The sequence below is a fragment of the Podarcis muralis genome, chromosome 8, assembly GCF_964188315.1.
Source record: "Podarcis muralis chromosome 8, rPodMur119.hap1.1, whole genome shotgun sequence".
Taxonomy (NCBI): Eukaryota; Metazoa; Chordata; class Lepidosauria; order Squamata; family Lacertidae; genus Podarcis; species Podarcis muralis.
This window is the reverse complement of record NC_135662.1, coordinates 52,864,545-52,882,722: the sequence shown is the minus strand read 5'-3', so window position 1 is coordinate 52,882,722 and position 18,178 is coordinate 52,864,545. Positions and strand designations below refer to the sequence as shown.

The window sequence follows — 18,178 nt, the reverse complement described above, 5'->3', positions numbered from 1 at the left end:
GGGGGGGGGCAGAAGAGACCCCAAAGCATTTTATGAAATGTGCAGTCACTTCACATGGCCAGCTGGGCCTAAGTACTGACCTGCATGAACTGGGAGTGACCCCTAAAACACATCCAACACATTTCTGCTGCTGCTGCTGCCTGCCTGATTTTTGCTTTGGATTTACTTTATTCTGGTCCTCCATCAAGGTCCATTAGACTGGCAGGTATCATTTCAGTGGTGACCCCACTTGAAGCAGCCCTGATTTTTCCCCCCTGTTTAGCTTTGTGTTGTGCTGACTTTTAATGTATGCTGGTTGTTTGCTACTGCTGCTTTTTTATTATTTCTGTTCTGTTTTGATTCTTTGTAAGCCATATTTTGAGGGTTTCTCACACTGAAGAGCAAGGTATATCTTTGTTACATAAATAAGTTTTGTCAGCTGTTTCTGATCTTTCCATTGAGGAACCCTGGGGCTCTCTGGAACACAGGTTGAAAACTGTTGGCCTGAACTGATGATTTAGGGGCCAGAGCTTTGATGAAAAGTAAGAAAGACTTTTTGAACTTGGCCAATATGTTTGCAGTCAACTGCATGCCTTAAGGCTCACAGGCAGGATGATGTCCTGACGAAACTGAAGAGTGGACAGTAAGGTGCCTGCTCATGACTATTAGAAGGAAGAGCGGACCAGTGTGTTGGCTTGTAATATTCTTGTAGCAGTTAAGCACCTTCTGCTTGAATGCAAGCTACAGAACTCTTGTTTTGTGGCAGATAGGTTAATCTGTCTGCTTTTTCTCTTCTCCCACTGTTTGCAAGTAGGAGTTATTATTTGTGAATCAGCGGGTGGCACTGTGGGTTAAACCACAGAGCCTAGGACTTGCCAATCAGAAGGCTGGCGGTTCAAATCCCTGCAACGGGGTGAGCTCCCATTTCTCAGTCCCAGCTCCTGCCAACCTAGCACTTCGAAAGCACGTCAAAGTGCAAATAGATAAATAGGTACCACTCCGGCGGGAAGGTAAACAGTGTTTCCATGTGCTGCTCTGGTTCGCCAGAAGTGGCTTAGTCATGCTGGCCACATGACCCGGAAGCTGTACCCCGGGCTCCCTCGGCCAATAAAGCGAGATGAGCGCTGGAACCCCAGAGTCGGTCACGACTGGACCTAGTGGTCAGGGGTCCCTTTACCTTTACCTTACATACATTATTTAATGCCAGGGCTGAAGCTCTGGAGATTCTACAGCCATGTATTGGCTGGACATCTCTCCAGCTTCTTCTGCATTTTCTCAGTTATAGTGAGGTCCCTGTTATATCCAGCAACATAAAATGCCACAATATGGTGAGGCTTCCATATTCTGCCATCATTCCTATCTACCTCCTTTGCATGCCCCCTTTCTTCTTCTAGTATATTAGTGTATCTGAACTTAAATTATATGAACTATAGATTTAAACAGTCACTGTTGCTATCCAGCGAGTAAACTAATTAATTAATATATAATGCTAGAACCTTGAATCTTACATTTCGTTACAGGAAAGACCTAGAGCTTACTGGCTATTTCCGAACAGAACTCGCTCTTAAACTTCTGCAGTATTTACGAGTAACGGATGCCCCCCATTTCTATGGATTGCCTTCTCTGGAAAGAACATTAAGAGGCATGGTTCATGTCACTGCACTCCCAGGCTGGAGTTCATACTCTGTTACAGTGGAGCCATTCGCCATTTGTAAGAAATACTTAGCAGGGCTTCTTGAGGTTAGTGAATTATGAATACAGATCTCAATGCGACCGGTAAGCAGAATGCAGTAGGTTGGATCCATAATGCCCTCTCCACAAATGGAAGGGCTGCTTCTGTTTGTGGCAGCAAGTAAGATCCAGTAGATGCTCCCACTCAAGTCCTTCAGAGCGGCTTTTCTGGAAGCTCAAGAGGAAGGATTGATTTTATGACCAACACCCCCTCCTCAACACATGTTCAGTGGGTTTACACTGTAAGCAAAGTTTTGCTCACAGGAAGTCTGGATCCAAGCCTATGCGTTAACGTCTATTTTTTTTTACTAATGGATATGGAACTTCTAAAAATACTGTTATATAATCATAGCTTATAATGATTACATAGGAGGCTGCTGCTTTGTTCCTTTGGAAGCAATAAATCCCTGGCTTAGTGTGACATCCAGGCACAGGATCATGGGTTATTTTCCTCCCCATGAAACTCCCCACACTGTAAAGCTATTGGGAAAGTATGTGTTTATTCAAAAAGGCATCAGTGCAGCAAGTATTGCAAGATAAGATGTAGAACTTGAGGAAGTGGGGCTAGGGAGAAAAACCACAGGATGGAATGTGAACTCTTGGCAGGAAAGATACCAACAGGCAAGGAAGTTTTGCAAGCTAGAAGAACTACAATTGCCATCACCCACCTGCTTACTCACAAACAGCACTGATGGGACAACTTTTGAATGAATTCATTTATATTGACATTTGTTGTTTAGTTCCTTAGTCGTGTCTGACTCTTTGTGACCCCATGGACCAGAGCAAGCCAGGCACTCCTGTCTTCCACTGCCTCCTGCAGTTTAGTCAAACTCATACTGGTAGCTTCGAAAACACTATCCAACCATCTCGTCCTCTGTCATCCCCTTCTCCTTGTGCCCTCCAACGTTCCCAACATCAGGGTCTTTTCCAGGGAGTCTTCTCTTCTCATGAGGTGGCCAAAGTATTGGAGCCTCAGCTTCAGGATCTGTCCTTCCAGTGAGCACTCAGGGCTGATTTCCTTCAGAATGGATAGGTTTGATCTTCTTGCAGTCCATATTGACATACTGTTCAGCAAAGAATATTTCATTTCATTATACAATAAAGCTGTTAGGCTGCATTTGACAGACGATAGATAAACCCATGGATAAGAAGCAATAAAAGCTGGTTGTAGCTTCCTTTTGATGTCTTTTTGCAACAGCAGTTCTTCTGGCATTTAAAGCTAGGCAGAAGTTTGTAAGTAATGCAATAGAATAAAGCATGTGGGCTTCCTTAGTCTTTTAGGTCTCCAAACTCTTTTGGAGGTTTTCATTATGAAGCAAGAGTTTCTTTAGGGCAGAAATGTTGCCATTACTGTCATTATGTAACAAACATGTTAATGTTTTTTGATAATCTGTTGTGGTGAAATGGGGAAGAAGTGGGAGTTTAAATCTGATTTTGGATTCTATGTCACTTTGATGTATAAATAAAATATTATTTAATAGACTTCTGCTTTTCTTTCTAAATTCAGCTCTTAAAATGTCATTGTTGGCTAATAACAGGGCTGTTTCTAGAAAGGGCTGGCCTTTTACGTAATTGTGAGCACCGAACGGAGTGCAGATGTGGAAGTCCTGCTGATGGCTGATTACATAAATTAAAAATGGGATGGGATGCCGTGATGCATCTCTAATTGGTGACTAAATCAGACGAGATCTCAATGTAGAGTGGCTTCTGAAATTGGAGCCATTTAATTGAGGGTTGTTTTTTTTTTTTTGTCTGCTTTGTATTTCTTTCAAAGAAAGCTAGTAGCTCTTACAGAGCTTCCCATCTGAAATGGTCACTGAACAGATGGTGACTGCTTCTGCTTTTGTACTACAGGCTTTTAACCTCTTTAAAAGCAAATTTGTGTGTTTACTTTGCATATCCCCAAAATGACAAAAAATAATGAGCGTCTCTGTATTATATTTGTACAATCCACAAATAGTCTAAAAATTATTGAAACCCTAAATTACTTAGTGCAGTGTGTGTGATGCCGAGCTAGAAATGAAACAACAGGATTTTGTCATGAAAATAACCTTCTAGTCTCTTGCCAAAGTATCTAGCCAAGAAGCAATATCAAACTTCTCATAAGAAATATAGATTTGAAGTGCAGTACTCCTAGTGCCAGTGTGGTGTAGTGGTTAAGAGCAGTAGTCTTGTAATCTGGGGAACCAGGTTCGCGCCCCTGCTCCTCCACATGCAGCTGCTGGGTGACCTTGGCCCAGTCACACTTCTCTGAAGTCTCTCAGCCCCACTCACCTCACAGAGTGTTTGTTGTGGGGGAGGAAGGGAAAGGAGAATGTTAGCCGCTTTGAGACTCCTTAAAGGGAGTGAAAGGCGGGATATCAAATCCAAACTCTTTATCTTCTTCTACACTAAACATATGTAGTTCACTCTTCCCGTAACTAGCAACAGAATTGTAGTCTTTATCTTGCCAGAACCTTACATACTGCTTCATTATGTTTGTGCCAGAGACAGCCATAGATATCGTAATATTATCTGACTTAGGTAATGGATTTCCCCACCCCCTGCATATGCTGACCTTACTTTGTTACAATTTTGCTTCTTTTGTGGAGACTTGTTGAATGTAATAGTAAGATGGGGGAATTACCGATCCAGAAGAAAGAGATAGATGACATAAAGTGTGAACAAGAGTTGCTTGACACAGGAACAGGATTTAGAAATGTCTGCTTATAAAACTGCTCTTGAAAACGGCATGGGAAAGTGTCTATATCGTGAAGTTAAGAACTTGTTGTCTTTGTGGGTGCCATTGACTCACATCTGCAATTCAGCTTACATACATCAGAATGTAGTTTGCGGTTAAGCTGCCGTTCTGTGTTTTTCTTTCCAGGTCATCTCATCTTTTTATGTCGAATGGGGAGGAAATGCCATGTCTTTCATGGGGAAAGGTGTCACAAAGAGCGCCATCCTTTGTTTGCTTCACTTGTCCCATGAAATGATGTCTCAGGCTCCAAATGCGGTAAGAGGAATAACAACGGCCCTTGTCTCTTAGCTTAAGCTACTCGGATAACGTGCAGTTACTGACAGTTCTAATTAGCTGTCAACTCTGTGCACCACCAGTACTCTGTGACAGCAGATTTGCATTTCAATGGGTGCATTTGTTATTGGGGTCCTTGGTAAACAATTGTAAGTCTGAGTGTTAACATGAGCACCGTGGTCAACCTTTGCTTCTTCAAGCTGTACACAAGTGCGTTCATGGAACAAAAAACCATCCTTAGTTTCCAGACAGGAATGTGTTGCTGCAGTAGCATCCAAGTGAGGCCATAACAGTTGTAGGGAGGAGAGAACCAGTGTGTTAAAAATGTTTTTCAGAAGAGGGTTTGATTATATACTTGGTGATATTAATATTCATTTATAGAATGTGGGGCACAACTTGTTTAATATATGTAGTTTATGTGTTCTTTGCCCTATACTAAAATCCACTGGAGTGGAAGTAGGAAAGGGTAAACCTTGGAAACTAGTACAGGGTTTCCCAAACTTGGGTCTCCAGCTGTTTTTGGACTACAACTCCCATCATCCCTAGCTGGTGGGACCAGTGGTCAGGAATGAAGGGAACTGTAGTCCAAAAACAGCTGTAAACCCAAGTTTTGGAAACCCTGGTGTTTCCCAACCCCTACATGGCCTGGTAGGGGTCTAGCTTCTCAACCCCCCAAGAAATAAATATTGAGATTCCAATTAAGACTTGGAATAAATAACATGAAAATTGTTTCCCACTGCAATGTCACTCCTATACTGAAGGAAGTTAGGCTAGAGCAGCTGAGCATTTCAGCTCCTTGCAATTTTCTACTCTTTCCTTGGCATGAAATTGTATTTCCAATCTAGTCTGTTCAGCAGTGACTTTTCAGCCCTGAGCAGCTCAAATGACTCTTGGCATTCATGTGGCTCAGACAGGTTTAAACTTTGAATAGGTAGTTGTGTGTCAAATGAAAATTCTGCATTGTAACCAACAAGTAGCAATTGAGGACTATTTATTTAATTTCCTTCCAATATATCATTATCAGATTACACATGGCCTTACTGTACCTTATGGTGCCCTTACCATTGGGATAGAGTCTCCTGTCTTTGCTCCTTATTGTGGGTAGTACCTTAAAAGTGTACACTAATGCACAATGTTAAATGCTGGAATAAATAACTAGATTGTGTAATATGAAGGCTACCTTAAGGTTAAGGATTCATTTGTTTATCTTTTAGGACTGGATACCTCTCTGGTTCTTGCCATATAACAGCGAAGAACAAGTTGTTTCTCAGCAAGGCTTGGCTTGGCTGATTCCATTATGGGTAGACAGAGATCCAGAGGTCAGTAAAACCCTCACTGTTGGAATTGTTGCTTCATGCTTGCAATACAACAAATATGATGATGTTGTCCAATCCTCACAAGGTCAGTTCCGCATTTTTCATGGCAAGTGCACCGTTGCTGCCTGGTAAGTTTGAGCAGCCAACTTTCCTCCCAACCTTGGAGGTGTGGAGGCAGATGAAGATTGTCCCAGCAGTTCTGTGGTGATTTAGTGGATGCTCAGTACAGAGTGAAATGCTCTGCCCTCTGGAATCATAAGAGCCCTGGCAGGGAAGGTGTATTGCACTGTGCTAAAACTGGGAGAAAATTCTATGCACCCATCCTGCTTTGTCTCATGTCCAACTCTCCTCCTGTATAGCAGGGGGTAGGGAAACTGATTTCTGTCAAGGATGACATTCAAACCATTTAATTTCCCCCAACAATCCTTCTGTCCCTCTCGATTACTCCCACCTGAAGGTTGGGGTGACTGTTTGGTGACTGGAATTACTTTGTGGTTTCAACGTGAACTGTTATAGTAGGAAGCTGACACCAAGGAGCTTCACAACCAGTTGTACACTCACCTGTACTACAGCAGGTCTCCCAAGTCCCACTTGTAAAGATGCCCAAAGGACTTGACTGAATAATTGCAACATGTTGACAAGCTGTATTATGGCATCTGTCAATATTAATGAACACTGTATGCAAACTTGTTAATTGTACACAGCTAATACTTAACTCATATAAGCTTTCTTTTTTCCTCTGGCGCCTGTAGTATTTTTGATGCAGCTTTTGGCGCTTAACAAATTGCTCAACCCTGGAGGATAACAACAATGGGTAATGAAGGCTAAAGGCTGTACATTTTGCTTCTTGAAACATTTGTCCCCTGGGTAAATTGAACATAGGAGAAAAGGGAGACGACAGCAGAGGAAAATATCAATTTTTCATAGCAATATATGTTTTTTTTCAAGAGACAAGAGAAGTGGGGAGGGCAGAGGTGAAATAATTTCTTCCGTTCCAACAGTACCTTAGCTACTTATAAACTAAGTTGGCATTCAAGAGAATAGCTGCTGTTAACAGCTTCTTTTGCCTTTCAGTGCAAGGATCAATATGAGAAACATGAACTGCAGAACAAAAGCCTCTTTCACCTCTTCTGCTATAATACATTGCCTATTTCTGCCAAAAGGAATTTTGCATATTTTGCTGCAGGATAAGCCAGCCACCTCTCGCAGATGGCAGTGTCATTGTTCACCTTAAGGGGCTCCTCATCCATTCTTCCTAAGCATAGTAATCTCCTGTTTGTGGGAAGAAAAACCAGGCGTTCCATTTTCTTACACATAGCAATGCATCTATTCATCCACAGTTGTTCAGTTTTTCTACCCCCCTCCAAAAAAAGAGAGCAAACCCTCAAATTCTATTGAAATGATGATGATGATGATAATTTTATTATTTCTACCCCGCCCACTCTGGGTGGCTTTCAAACAGAATAATACTTAAAACATTAAAAACTTCCCTAAACAGGGCTGCCTTCAGATGCCTTCTAAAAGTAGGATAGTTGTTTATTTGCTTGACATCTGATGGGAGGTCGTTCCACAGGGCGGGTGCCACTATCGAGAAGGCCCTTTGCCTGGTTCCCTGGAACCTCACTTCTCGCAGTGAGGGAACTGCCAGAAGGCCCTTGGAGCTGGAGCTGGACCTGGGCTGAATGATGGGGGTGGAGATGCCGATCTGGTAAAACACCTGAGAGCTTTGTTTTGAGCAGTTCTGTTCTTAGAATTCTCTGCAAGTTTTGGGGTGGGGATGGTACAAGTTGACATTAGGGCTTAAATCAGGGTCGCCAACCTTTTGAGGCTCATGGGTGCGTTTGCAAACTGGGGAAACTCATGGACACTGCACATGCACAACAGTGAAACAGTGAACATGGCATATTACGTTGGCTACAAGAGGATTCTGCTCTCAAATGTAATTTCAGCAGAGGAAGGGGTGGGAATCTCAAGGGCATCATAAAATGTATCCATGGGCATATTGGATGCTATGCTAGAATGATTATCTAAAATATAATTGGACAGTAGTTACTGTTCAGCAGTTTCTTGAATGAAGGGTGCTATCTTTCCTTCTTGATCTCAGAATAATTCAGTCAAGAAACAGATTTTCCTCCATGCTATTTTAACAGTAGTATGGAGGGAAAGGAAGGCAGGACAAAGGTGTGGGTTGTTGTTGTTTTTATTAGTCTTACCGATTCAGTAAATGAATGGTTTTGTGTTCACCTTACATGCATTACTATTACTGTATCAAACATTACCGTACTGTACCTTTTAAAACTTTGCTTGTCCTAAATATTTTTATGAGCGAGTTTTACGTTTCCATAAACTGTTAGGTCTTTGTGACCTAACTTTTTATTAAAAATATTCCATAACAGCCTTGAGGCAAAATGTTTTAAAACCAGATTATTGGTTTTAAGAATCAATTTGCAATTTTTCAAGAAACTTCTAAATGGTGGGGAACGTGGTCTAAAATGCAATGTGGAGGTTAGAGAAAAGTTGGATTTTAATGTGTAAATGGTTTTGATTTTCGTTAATCCTAGGTAAAGTTCACCTCCCTCGCCATAGGATCAGCACTTACATCCCTCGAAGTAGGCTGCTTCGCGTTGGCTGAAAGCTGCCAGAACATATCAGGAGGCTTGTGGGGAACAGTGATTAACATCCTGCTGGACCAGTCTGAATGCAGCATGGTCCGAAGAGAGGTATGTAAATTCTGTTCCCTGTAAAAATGTTTTTTTTTAAATAGTTCTCTCAAGTTCTCTTACAGCACACTCCTTTAGGTGTGTACTCAAAAGTGACTCTCATTGAGTTCAGTAGCACTTAGTCTAAGATAAGTGGATACAAGGTTGCAATCATTTATGTCACTTTCTCAGAACAAGCACTACTTGACTTGTTCTGTAATTTTCTTATTGTGGAAACTTCGAGATAACTTTGACGTGCTTGTAAAATCGCATGGAATCCAATAAATGTGTATTATCTCTCCTTTCACACTCCCCCTTTGAGCCTGTGTATTGAGTACTGAAGATTATGAAGAGGAGGAAGAAATACCCAACATCAGCAAAACAAGATTGCGTACACAGATATTTTCTGCTTTTGTCATCTGAAACCTAAATACAATTTAGGTGAAACTAGGTCAGGTTCACATTTAGACTCTTAATCTGAGTTTGAACAGTTCTCCCTCTGTCAGTGTCGTGGTCCACCCTGGGCGCTCTGATTCTGATCTGGAGCACTTGAGGATGGGGAGTCAGAAAGGAAGAGGGGTGCAGCAGAGCCTGCTTGATGAAGGACCCCCACCCTGCACCCAGAATTCAAAGGAGGGAGACTCAGGGGCTGCCCCTTCCCAGACTGTGGAGGATGATGGAGGAACAGAGTTCAGACTTCTGTAATAACAGAATGGTTCCGAAGATCTCTCCCAAGGAGAGATGGCAAATCAAAAGTGGAGACTCATCTCCCTCAATGAAGGGAGGATGGCATGCTTGCAGAGACAGTAAGTTGCACAAGTGGCCAATCCTTCTCCACATCTGTTTAAAGCTTGGCAGGAAGATGGCGAAACTATTCATCGACCCTATAAGAGCACCAGGGCTAGATTCTGCTCTTTCGTAGATGCAGAATTTGTTCTGTTGGACTGCCATAATAAAAGTTTACTTCTCTATGTACAAATAAACACCTCTGTTGCCTGGTTTTGGACGGGGGCCAGGACAGTCTTGTTGATCCCCTTTGAAGTACAATCTTGCATAGTGTTGGTTCTCTTTCTGAGAGACCACCATTCTAATACTATTTAGAGTGTATCTAGGTATGCGAAGGCAAAGTGGTAGAAAGCGTGCTTTGTTTGGGTGTGCCTGGAAACAGTGACTAAAAGTACCACGTTCCCTGATTGGCTTAAGACACTTCATAGGGTTGGATTCAGTGTAGCTGCTGTAGCATTATGGTGAACATATGGAATGACGAATCTTTCTCACCCCTCTCCTCCTCCCATCCCACTCCCCCAAATCTCTTATGGGGGTTCTCCCAGCCCTCTGGAGTATATCTGGTGATGCTGTGGGGCACACACAGGAGGAGAGGGGTTAGTTGAATATCACCTATAACCTACATTGATGGTCACTTTAATTTTTTTTTAAGAAAAGATATTTATTGGCATTTTCACAAATTTTATAAAACATAAAAATCACAAAAAACACAAAAAAGAAAAGCAAAAATACATACAAAAAAAGCAAAACAACAACACCACATGTATAACTTCATTCCCTTATGTTCATGAAACTTACTTTCCCGACCTCCTCATACCTCTCCTTACTGTATTCCATTCTCTAATTAAGTCTCTTCAACAAATCCTTCCCTTAATTTCTGTTAGATTTTTAAGCTTACTTTTCATATTCACATAAAGATTACAGCTAGCAACCCCTTAATTTCAAAATCAACATCGTCTTAACCTTCAACAATTTTACAATATTTCTTAAGATAGTCTTTAAATTTCTTCCAATCTTCTTCCGCCGTCTCTTTCCCCTGGTCTCGGATTCTGCCAGTCATCTCTGCCAGTCCCATATAGTCTATAACTTTCATCTGCCATTCTTCCACGGTGGGTAGTTCTTCTGTCTTCCAATACTTTGCAATAAGTATTCTTGCTGCTGTTGTAGCATACATAAAAAATGTTCTGTCCTTCTTTAACACCAATTGGTCGACCATACCCAGGCATTGATGATCACTTTAAAACAGGTCAGTTGAATCCCAAACTCAGTTCAGTTTTGCTGTTTTTAAAAAAGATTTTCCTCATTCCTGCTGTTATAATGGTATTTTTTAGATATGTTAGGTAGAATTTATTATGCTGAATGTTTTGGCGTTTTCTTTTTTAATTTCATTAAAGAAGCTCTTCAGCTATTAGTCACCTTTTTTATCTTTTGATTCAAAACAGTCATCCTCACTGAAACGTAGAGGAACAAACATGAGTCCTCATAATTTTCCCCAACACAGTGGAAGCCTACTGTTTCTGCACTATGTAAACAAACAAGGTTAGACATGATAGAAAAGAAAGTAATACGCAGAAATCAATTTTCAGAAAACCTTAGCAATTAAAGAAAATTATACTAAAAATAAGTCAAGTACATGCAGTTGTGTATTTTCTGTGTAATGGATGTTTCAGCTATTCATGCTTTGTCCTCAGTGAAAATTTATCCTAAAAATAAAATGGCACTTCCCCCTCCCTCAACTTGACAAGACAGAATAACTTTTGATTTTTTAAAAATGACTCACTGAGTAATCCAAATCCAAATAGCTTCTGAATTCCTTAAAATAGAAGGTGAAAGTGGCCTGAACATTACTTTTGATGGTAATAGTGTATATCTGAAACAGCCTTGTCTTCAATTATTTAGCTGCAGCCAGGTGGCACTGTTGATGTTTGATTTTTTGATTTTTTCTTTTGCAGGCTGCATTTATTCTTCAGAATCTTCTGGTGATTCCACTGCCCACTGAAGAGGTTAAAGACTCTATTTGGCAGGTGACTAGTTGACTTGATGTGGTTCCATTGCTCATCAATCTAATTGCGTCCAATATTTTATAACCTTGTTAGAGGAAAGAAAAGGGTACAAGCTGCTTTAGATGTACTTTAGAAGTGAAAATAATGAACATTCTTACCCTGTTTTCAGTAAAGATTGGGACAAGCAAAACAATTCTTCCCCCAACATTCTTTCTCTACTGGACAAAACCAAAATATCATCATTCTCAAATTATTCTAGCCTTACAGAGTGGACTTGCAATTTAACCTAGGGCTTCAGCTAGTTAAAGAACACTGCCAATTTCACTTGCTTTTAATATGAGGGATGTATTTAATCTTTTTTCCCATTACCATAATGGGATCAAAGTGTGTGACTTATGTTTGGAGAGATGATGGATGTAATTTGTTGATGCATTTTATTTTACAATATTTGTTTTTCAACTATGATGGTTTTAAGAGATGTTCACAACAGCAAAGTCTGATGTGTGGGTTGATGATACTGCCCTCACAATTACCCTGAACCAATAAGGTGCATGCAAACATTGGAAAAAATGTTTCTGGAATATTGCTGTCCTGCTTGTCTGAGAGAATTCCTGAGATGAGAGAAACAAGTGTCCTCTTTAAAGCTGACTGCAGAATACCAGGTGCCATCGTGGGATCAAATGATGGTGCCATGTGGCTCCTGCCTCTTCCTCCCTCAAAGTCAGAGGCAGAAAATGGGACGTACTATGGAAGAGGAATTGTTTGAAGCCCTTTTCTTAGATCACCAGATGTTGTTGCTCTGAGCCATGGGTAGGCAAACTAAGGCCCAGGGGCCGGATCTGGCCCAATCGCCTTCTAAATCCGGCCCGCAGACGGTCCGGGAATCAGCGTGTTTTTACATGAGTAGAATGTGTGCTTTTATTTAAAATGTGTCTCTGGGTTATTTGTGGGGCATAGGAATTCGTTCATTTTATTTTCAAAATATAGTCCGGCCCCTCACAAGGTCTGAGGGACAGTGGACTGGCCCCCTGCTGAAAAAGTTTGCTGACCCCTGTGAGTCTGAGCAGATGGCGCCAGCTATTCCCAGCCCTTGTCACTGTGGGCATTAAATCTTGTGGGCATCTTGGGGGAGGAGGTCTCAGTCCGCTCCTCAGCCCTCTTGCTATTGTTGCTGCCTCACCAACCTCTTCGGCAGCAGCTGTGGGAAGAATGGGACACAGTCGGAAATAGTTACAGATAGGAAATAGAACGCCCTATTTTTGGTCTCCCTGGGGCGGGACTTCCTCACATGGGCTGATGGCCAGCAGTTGTCTCTCCTGGCAATGCTCCCCTCAAAGGTAGTGGTAGCAATGGGAAGCAGGAATTTACAGGTACTTGATGTACTAAAGAGCTTTTGGAATAATTGACTTTAAAGCATCCCTATATAGCAGCTCCAGGGACCCAGAAAGATTAGTTTGGGAAATGAAATTCCTGTTTGTAGGAGGGAACGATGCCAGCACGGATTAGTACAGAAAAAAATTGGTAAACTGCCTATTTGAGCTTGTCAGTTCTTTTGAAGCTGCATCTTAAAGCGTTTTTAATAGGTTTGCGAAATACCTTTTAAACACTTTGTGAATGCTTTTAAAAAGAACTGTTTCAATAGTAAATGTATCCTTTTGATCATTTTTTAAAAAATGGATTGGATTCAAATAACCATGAGCAGAAAGGAAATAGCCACTGGCAGTGTGGTCTACCAGCACTTGTGCAGGCACTAATAACACTTTTCACAGCTTTGCAAGACCCACACGAGTAGAAGATGTCTTTGGGTTTCATTTCATCCCCACTTGGTGGTTTAAAATAAATGTAAAATAATCCTTCTGTGAGCAGGAGATATCAAGCCCTAGCCTTAAAATGGATGCTAAGTTCAAACACTTCTCTGTGGCCTAGATACTGTTGTGTGGCTTAGCCAAGGCAGAAGGATAAACTTGGCAGGAGTTATTTAGAACCTATTTCCCCGGGAGTTTCTTGCAACAAGCAGACCACTCTCTGTCTTGTACAGTAGATCCATAATTATGTGAATTGTATCTCTAGAACCTACTTGTTCTGGCAGAGTGAAGATAGATATTATTTTAACATTGAAAGAAGATCAGTATAGTTCTGAAAACCTATATTAAATACCTCCATGGGATACTATTGAACTGACATAGGTTTTTCTTTAATGGAGTTCCAATTGCAGAAAAAGGAAGAACAACCATTATCAACAAAAGCGAGTTTTCCGGGAGCAAATAATTCATGCAGTTAATGAGTTTGGGGGCTTTTTTTATGGTCCAGAGCTGACTTTAAGCATATTTTTGACAGCAGGTTAAGACCTTCCCAGGCATTTGATGGAGTGTAATGAGTTATGCTGGCCTAAGACTGCTGATGTTTTTGCCATTTGCTATTCTTGATGTAATTCTATGTTTTGTTAGTGCATTAATTATTGCTGTTTTTAACTGTATTTTTATTCTGTTTGTAGGTTGCCTAGAGACTTTTTTATATTAGGTGACATCTGAATAATATAAATAATATATTTTAATATATATTCTATTTATAGCATTGTAGCTTGTCTAATATAACCAATTAACTTGATTGCACAGAAAAGTCCGCGTGTTCAGTGGCTTGGATCCTAAGATAAGTGAATATGGCGAAGTGCCTGGAAGGTGCCCCTACCTGATTTTGGATTACTCTTCTTTCCTGCCAGCAGCTCCCTGCACTCCACTTTGTCCAGAAGGCCCCTCTGATACGTCAGGAGCTGCAGGGAGGAAAAGAGGCTGGAAAACTCCTTCCGTGAACTTTATGTTCACTTATCTTGGGATCCAAGCTGCTGGGAAGTTGGAAGACATTGGCAGGATCAAATGTATTGCAGAGTCTCTGTTGGATTCCTTCTCTAATGCTACTTTGCTCTCTTTCGTGGGGATGATCCCTACAATCAGTGTACAACCTTAATACAGTGGTACCTCGGGTTACAGACGCTTCAGGTTACATATGCTTCAGGTTACACACTCTGTTAACCCAGAAATAGTACCTCGGGTTAAGAACTTTGCTTCAGGATGAGAACAGAAATTGTGCCCTGGAGATGCGGCGGCAGCGGGAGGCCCCATTAGCTAAAGTGGTGCTTCAGGTTAAGAACAGTTTCAGATTAAGAACGGACCTCCGGAACGAATTAAGTACTTAACCCGAGGTACCACTGTATACTCAGTGAACACTGTTTGTCATGGGTGGTCAGGAGTAGGGAGAGTATTTCTGTGTAAAGTTTAGAGCTCCTATATCCAGGCACATCTATTTTTCCCAGTTGCCATTCATGCATTTCAAAGGATTTTCAAATATACCAGAAGTGTCTTAGAAAGGGGTAGTTCAAAAGGAGCTCCTAGTTTTTCTTCTTCTTCATTTTAATAACAGAATATATTCAGGGTTGCTCCCTTACATTCCTGTAAAGGAGATTAAAAGATAATTGGACAGTTTTGAAGTAGCCGAGATGAGATTACATGCACTAAGGTTTAGAACTAAACTACCCATAATTATACTCATTCAATTTTAAACAAGTTATTTCAATGGAATTACCATATATGTGTTCTGATAAGTAATTTATTGTGGGAAACATCTCAAAAGATGCCGATATATTCTTGACTAGTCTTTCAGGGATAGATGGTGCTACATTATGCTTGGCATACCCCCCCCAAGCCATTCCTGTAAACTGGCCATTTTTAGCACCTGGGTGATTGTAATTCAGGTTAATATTTTACTGATAAGTTTTTACAGATACAATTGGCATAAGCAATATTATTATACTCTCGATTTAGTAGTAAACCGCTCTGGCACTCTGTGGTGTGAAAGGAATAGATTTCCTTATATTGATTTATAATCTATGGCCACTTGGCTCAAGACTTCCATGGGAAATCATAGTTTAAAAACATGAAATAGATTTTAGTAAATCTGTGATTTAAATCTTATCACAGATTGAACATATACAATTTTTCATTGGAGCTGTTGGTCTGGAACAAGTGTAGATACAAATGCCGTAATTATAAAACAAATGTGTACCTGTGTTTAGGATGATTTTACAAGAAACAAATTATTTGTTTGTAAGAGAGATTATGAAATCTGATATAATTTATCCTCCCCTCAGTTTTTCAGTATTTATTTAAATATGTTGATTAACATTGATAACTATGCAGTGATTTGGCTAAAAATAAAAAGGTTGATATATTATAGTTCTCTGCTTAAGCCAGTTTAGACTACACTTATCTCCATGGAGAATGTTGCAGAAAGGGAAGGGAACTTTATATGGTGTTATTTAGTGGTATACCAAATAGTACACAAGATAAGGAGATTAAAATGTTCACTACTTTACCATCCCAGCAGTTATTTTTTTCTGTTATCACAGTTCAGTAGATTCTTAGCTTCCCTGCTTTTGAAATTGAAATCCTTTCTGCAGTCAATAAATCAGCACATGTAATCCCAAGTCATCAGATCACAAGATGTTATGTACTTTCAAGGTGACTGAAGTCACTGCACACACAGATTATAAGGTGTGTCTGACTCCAGTGGGTTTTAGCACACCCCTGTGGCTGTGAAATGCTTGGCATAGAAATTGTAAATTGGCATCAATGGGGCCGAATATAAAAACTTTGACTCAATGTCATCACGCTTAGAAGTCAAGCACAATTCCCTGAGTAGGTAGTTGTCATGCTTGAGTCAATGAATGCACATTACTGACATCTTCTGCATGTAGATTCCCATCTTGTAATGTAAGTTTACTTAAAAAGAACTTCTCAGAGTTATAAAACTTATTTTTTATTCTGATTGCATTTCATCTCAAACAAGTATTGAAGTTCTTTCTTACCCTGCACTGTGTTCAGCCCCACAAACGATCAGGTGTGAGGGTAGGAGTGTCGGGAGAGAATTATGCAAACTGTATAAATTAGCAGGATTTGCGTGATTTCCCCCAGACGTTAGTATTATGCTCAAATCTTTCGTGAGTAAGAACGACAAGGAATGTCCTACCTCTGACCAGTTGAAACCCTGTTCAGCAGCTTCTCCGTGTCCCAATTCTCCTAGCATAAGTTGGCAGCAATTTTGTTGTTTAAAATGAAGCTGAGATTCTCAGAGATGAATTCTGTGGATATGCTTTCCTGCATTTTCATGGATTCATGGCATCAACCCTTACTATTTCCTGCTCTGACGGAAGAGGTGTTCATTCTCATTGGTTGGGAATCAATGTTATGAGGGTCTTTTTAATGACTATATATTTTTATATATGTTACCCCCTGCCGCCAGGGACCTTGTGTGCATGATGAAGAATCTGGTCTATCCCTCACTGGAAAAACCGCCTTGCAGGCTCTGTTATATCATTGTCGCTTCTACGAGCATTTGAATGAGATGGTGAAACAGTGCTACTTAGGTCGATATACATTTGATCTGCATTGTTCCTTGGGAGGCAGCCAGGCACCCAAAAAGAGTAGCATAAATGGTAAGTGACACTTCAAAGAATTCATTTGGTTTAAATTTCGGTTGCGGTTCCATGTGTTCTCAATACATTTTCTTCTTGTGATTTTTTTTTTTGTTTTGTTCTGTGCGAGTCTTCTAAAAGTATTATCCTTTTGTGTCTAAAGGTTAAAATAGTCAGCCAGTCTCTTGAAAATATAATACCACATCATCTGGTTCAGTATCCGAGAAGCAATTATGAGGTTTTTAAATGTGTTCATAGTCGGAGGTGGAAGAAGCATATTAGAGATAGCCCATTCCTTCCTTCGTGAAGGATAAATAATGGGCTGTAGGAGAAATGTAAAAAGAAAACAGAAATCTAATTAGAACATCAAGAAGGATGAATCTCCAGTACAATGGCAAGAATTTGAAAAAGGCAGTACGTGGGTTGTTATGACTGTGTGCAAGCATTTCACTTTTCTGTTTCTAAGCGGTTGTCTTAGTGATGCCCTGTGAATAATTCCATATTGGGGATAACGAAACAGGCTACTTCCAGATCATAGAAAGTGTTGCCAACACTCCATAGGGAATGAAGTCTGCTTCATAGGTACACTTTTGAAGTCCATGTGCTGAAACATAGAAAATGCTAATGCAGCGAAGTGGGTGCTTGGGAACATATGTATCCTACAGATACGCTCTTCAAAGAGCCAGACTGGCTGCAACTCCCTGTGGAGGGCCCACTTGGTGGTGACCCTGGTTTTCTTGCTATGTCACGTGGGGCAACAGCAGCGTGAGCCTTCTGGCTTTGCTGCTTTGCTCAGTTTGAAAAACAGCTTGCTTTCCACTGTGGTGGGATGGGAAGTAGTGAGCTGTTGCATAAATCAATATATCAGGGACGTGTGCTTGTAAAGAATAGTGGGGGTGTTGATTCCTTAATAAGGCCCATAGGATGAATTTATGTGAGGATTCATGATGCCTGATTCACAGTTGAGCTTCAGCACTTAAGATTTTGAAGCATTGGGGAAAGCTGAGAGGAAGAAGCTAGATTAGAAAGCAGTGCTTCCTTGAAATTTATTTCCCCCTTCAATTCCCCCCATCCCCAGGAGTTAGAAGGAAAAATATTGAATTCCAATGTGGAATGCCTTGCAGTCAAATTTTATTTTATTATTTTATTTTATTTTATTTTATTTCTGTTGTTAAAAACAAGCA

General features: G+C 40.6%; 1 protein-coding gene across 4 annotated transcripts in view; it reads left to right on the top strand.

The window, feature by feature from the left end:
- The window catches only part of RTTN (rotatin), a 91,869-nt gene that overhangs the window by 35,116 nt on the left and 38,575 nt on the right, over nucleotides 1–18,178 (top strand). For all 4 annotated transcript variants that reach the window (XM_077933190.1, XM_077933189.1, XM_077933188.1 and 1 more), the window contains 6 exons: nucleotides 1,500–1,719; nucleotides 4,577–4,705; nucleotides 5,938–6,042; nucleotides 8,601–8,759; nucleotides 11,477–11,548; nucleotides 16,823–17,015. In XM_077933190.1, coding sequence (XP_077789316.1) covers nucleotides 1,500–1,719; nucleotides 4,577–4,705; nucleotides 5,938–6,042; nucleotides 8,601–8,759; nucleotides 11,477–11,548; nucleotides 16,823–17,015 — 878 coding nt within the window. The remainder of the gene's footprint in view (nucleotides 1–1,499; nucleotides 1,720–4,576; nucleotides 4,706–5,937; nucleotides 6,043–8,600; nucleotides 8,760–11,476; nucleotides 11,549–16,822; nucleotides 17,016–18,178) is intronic.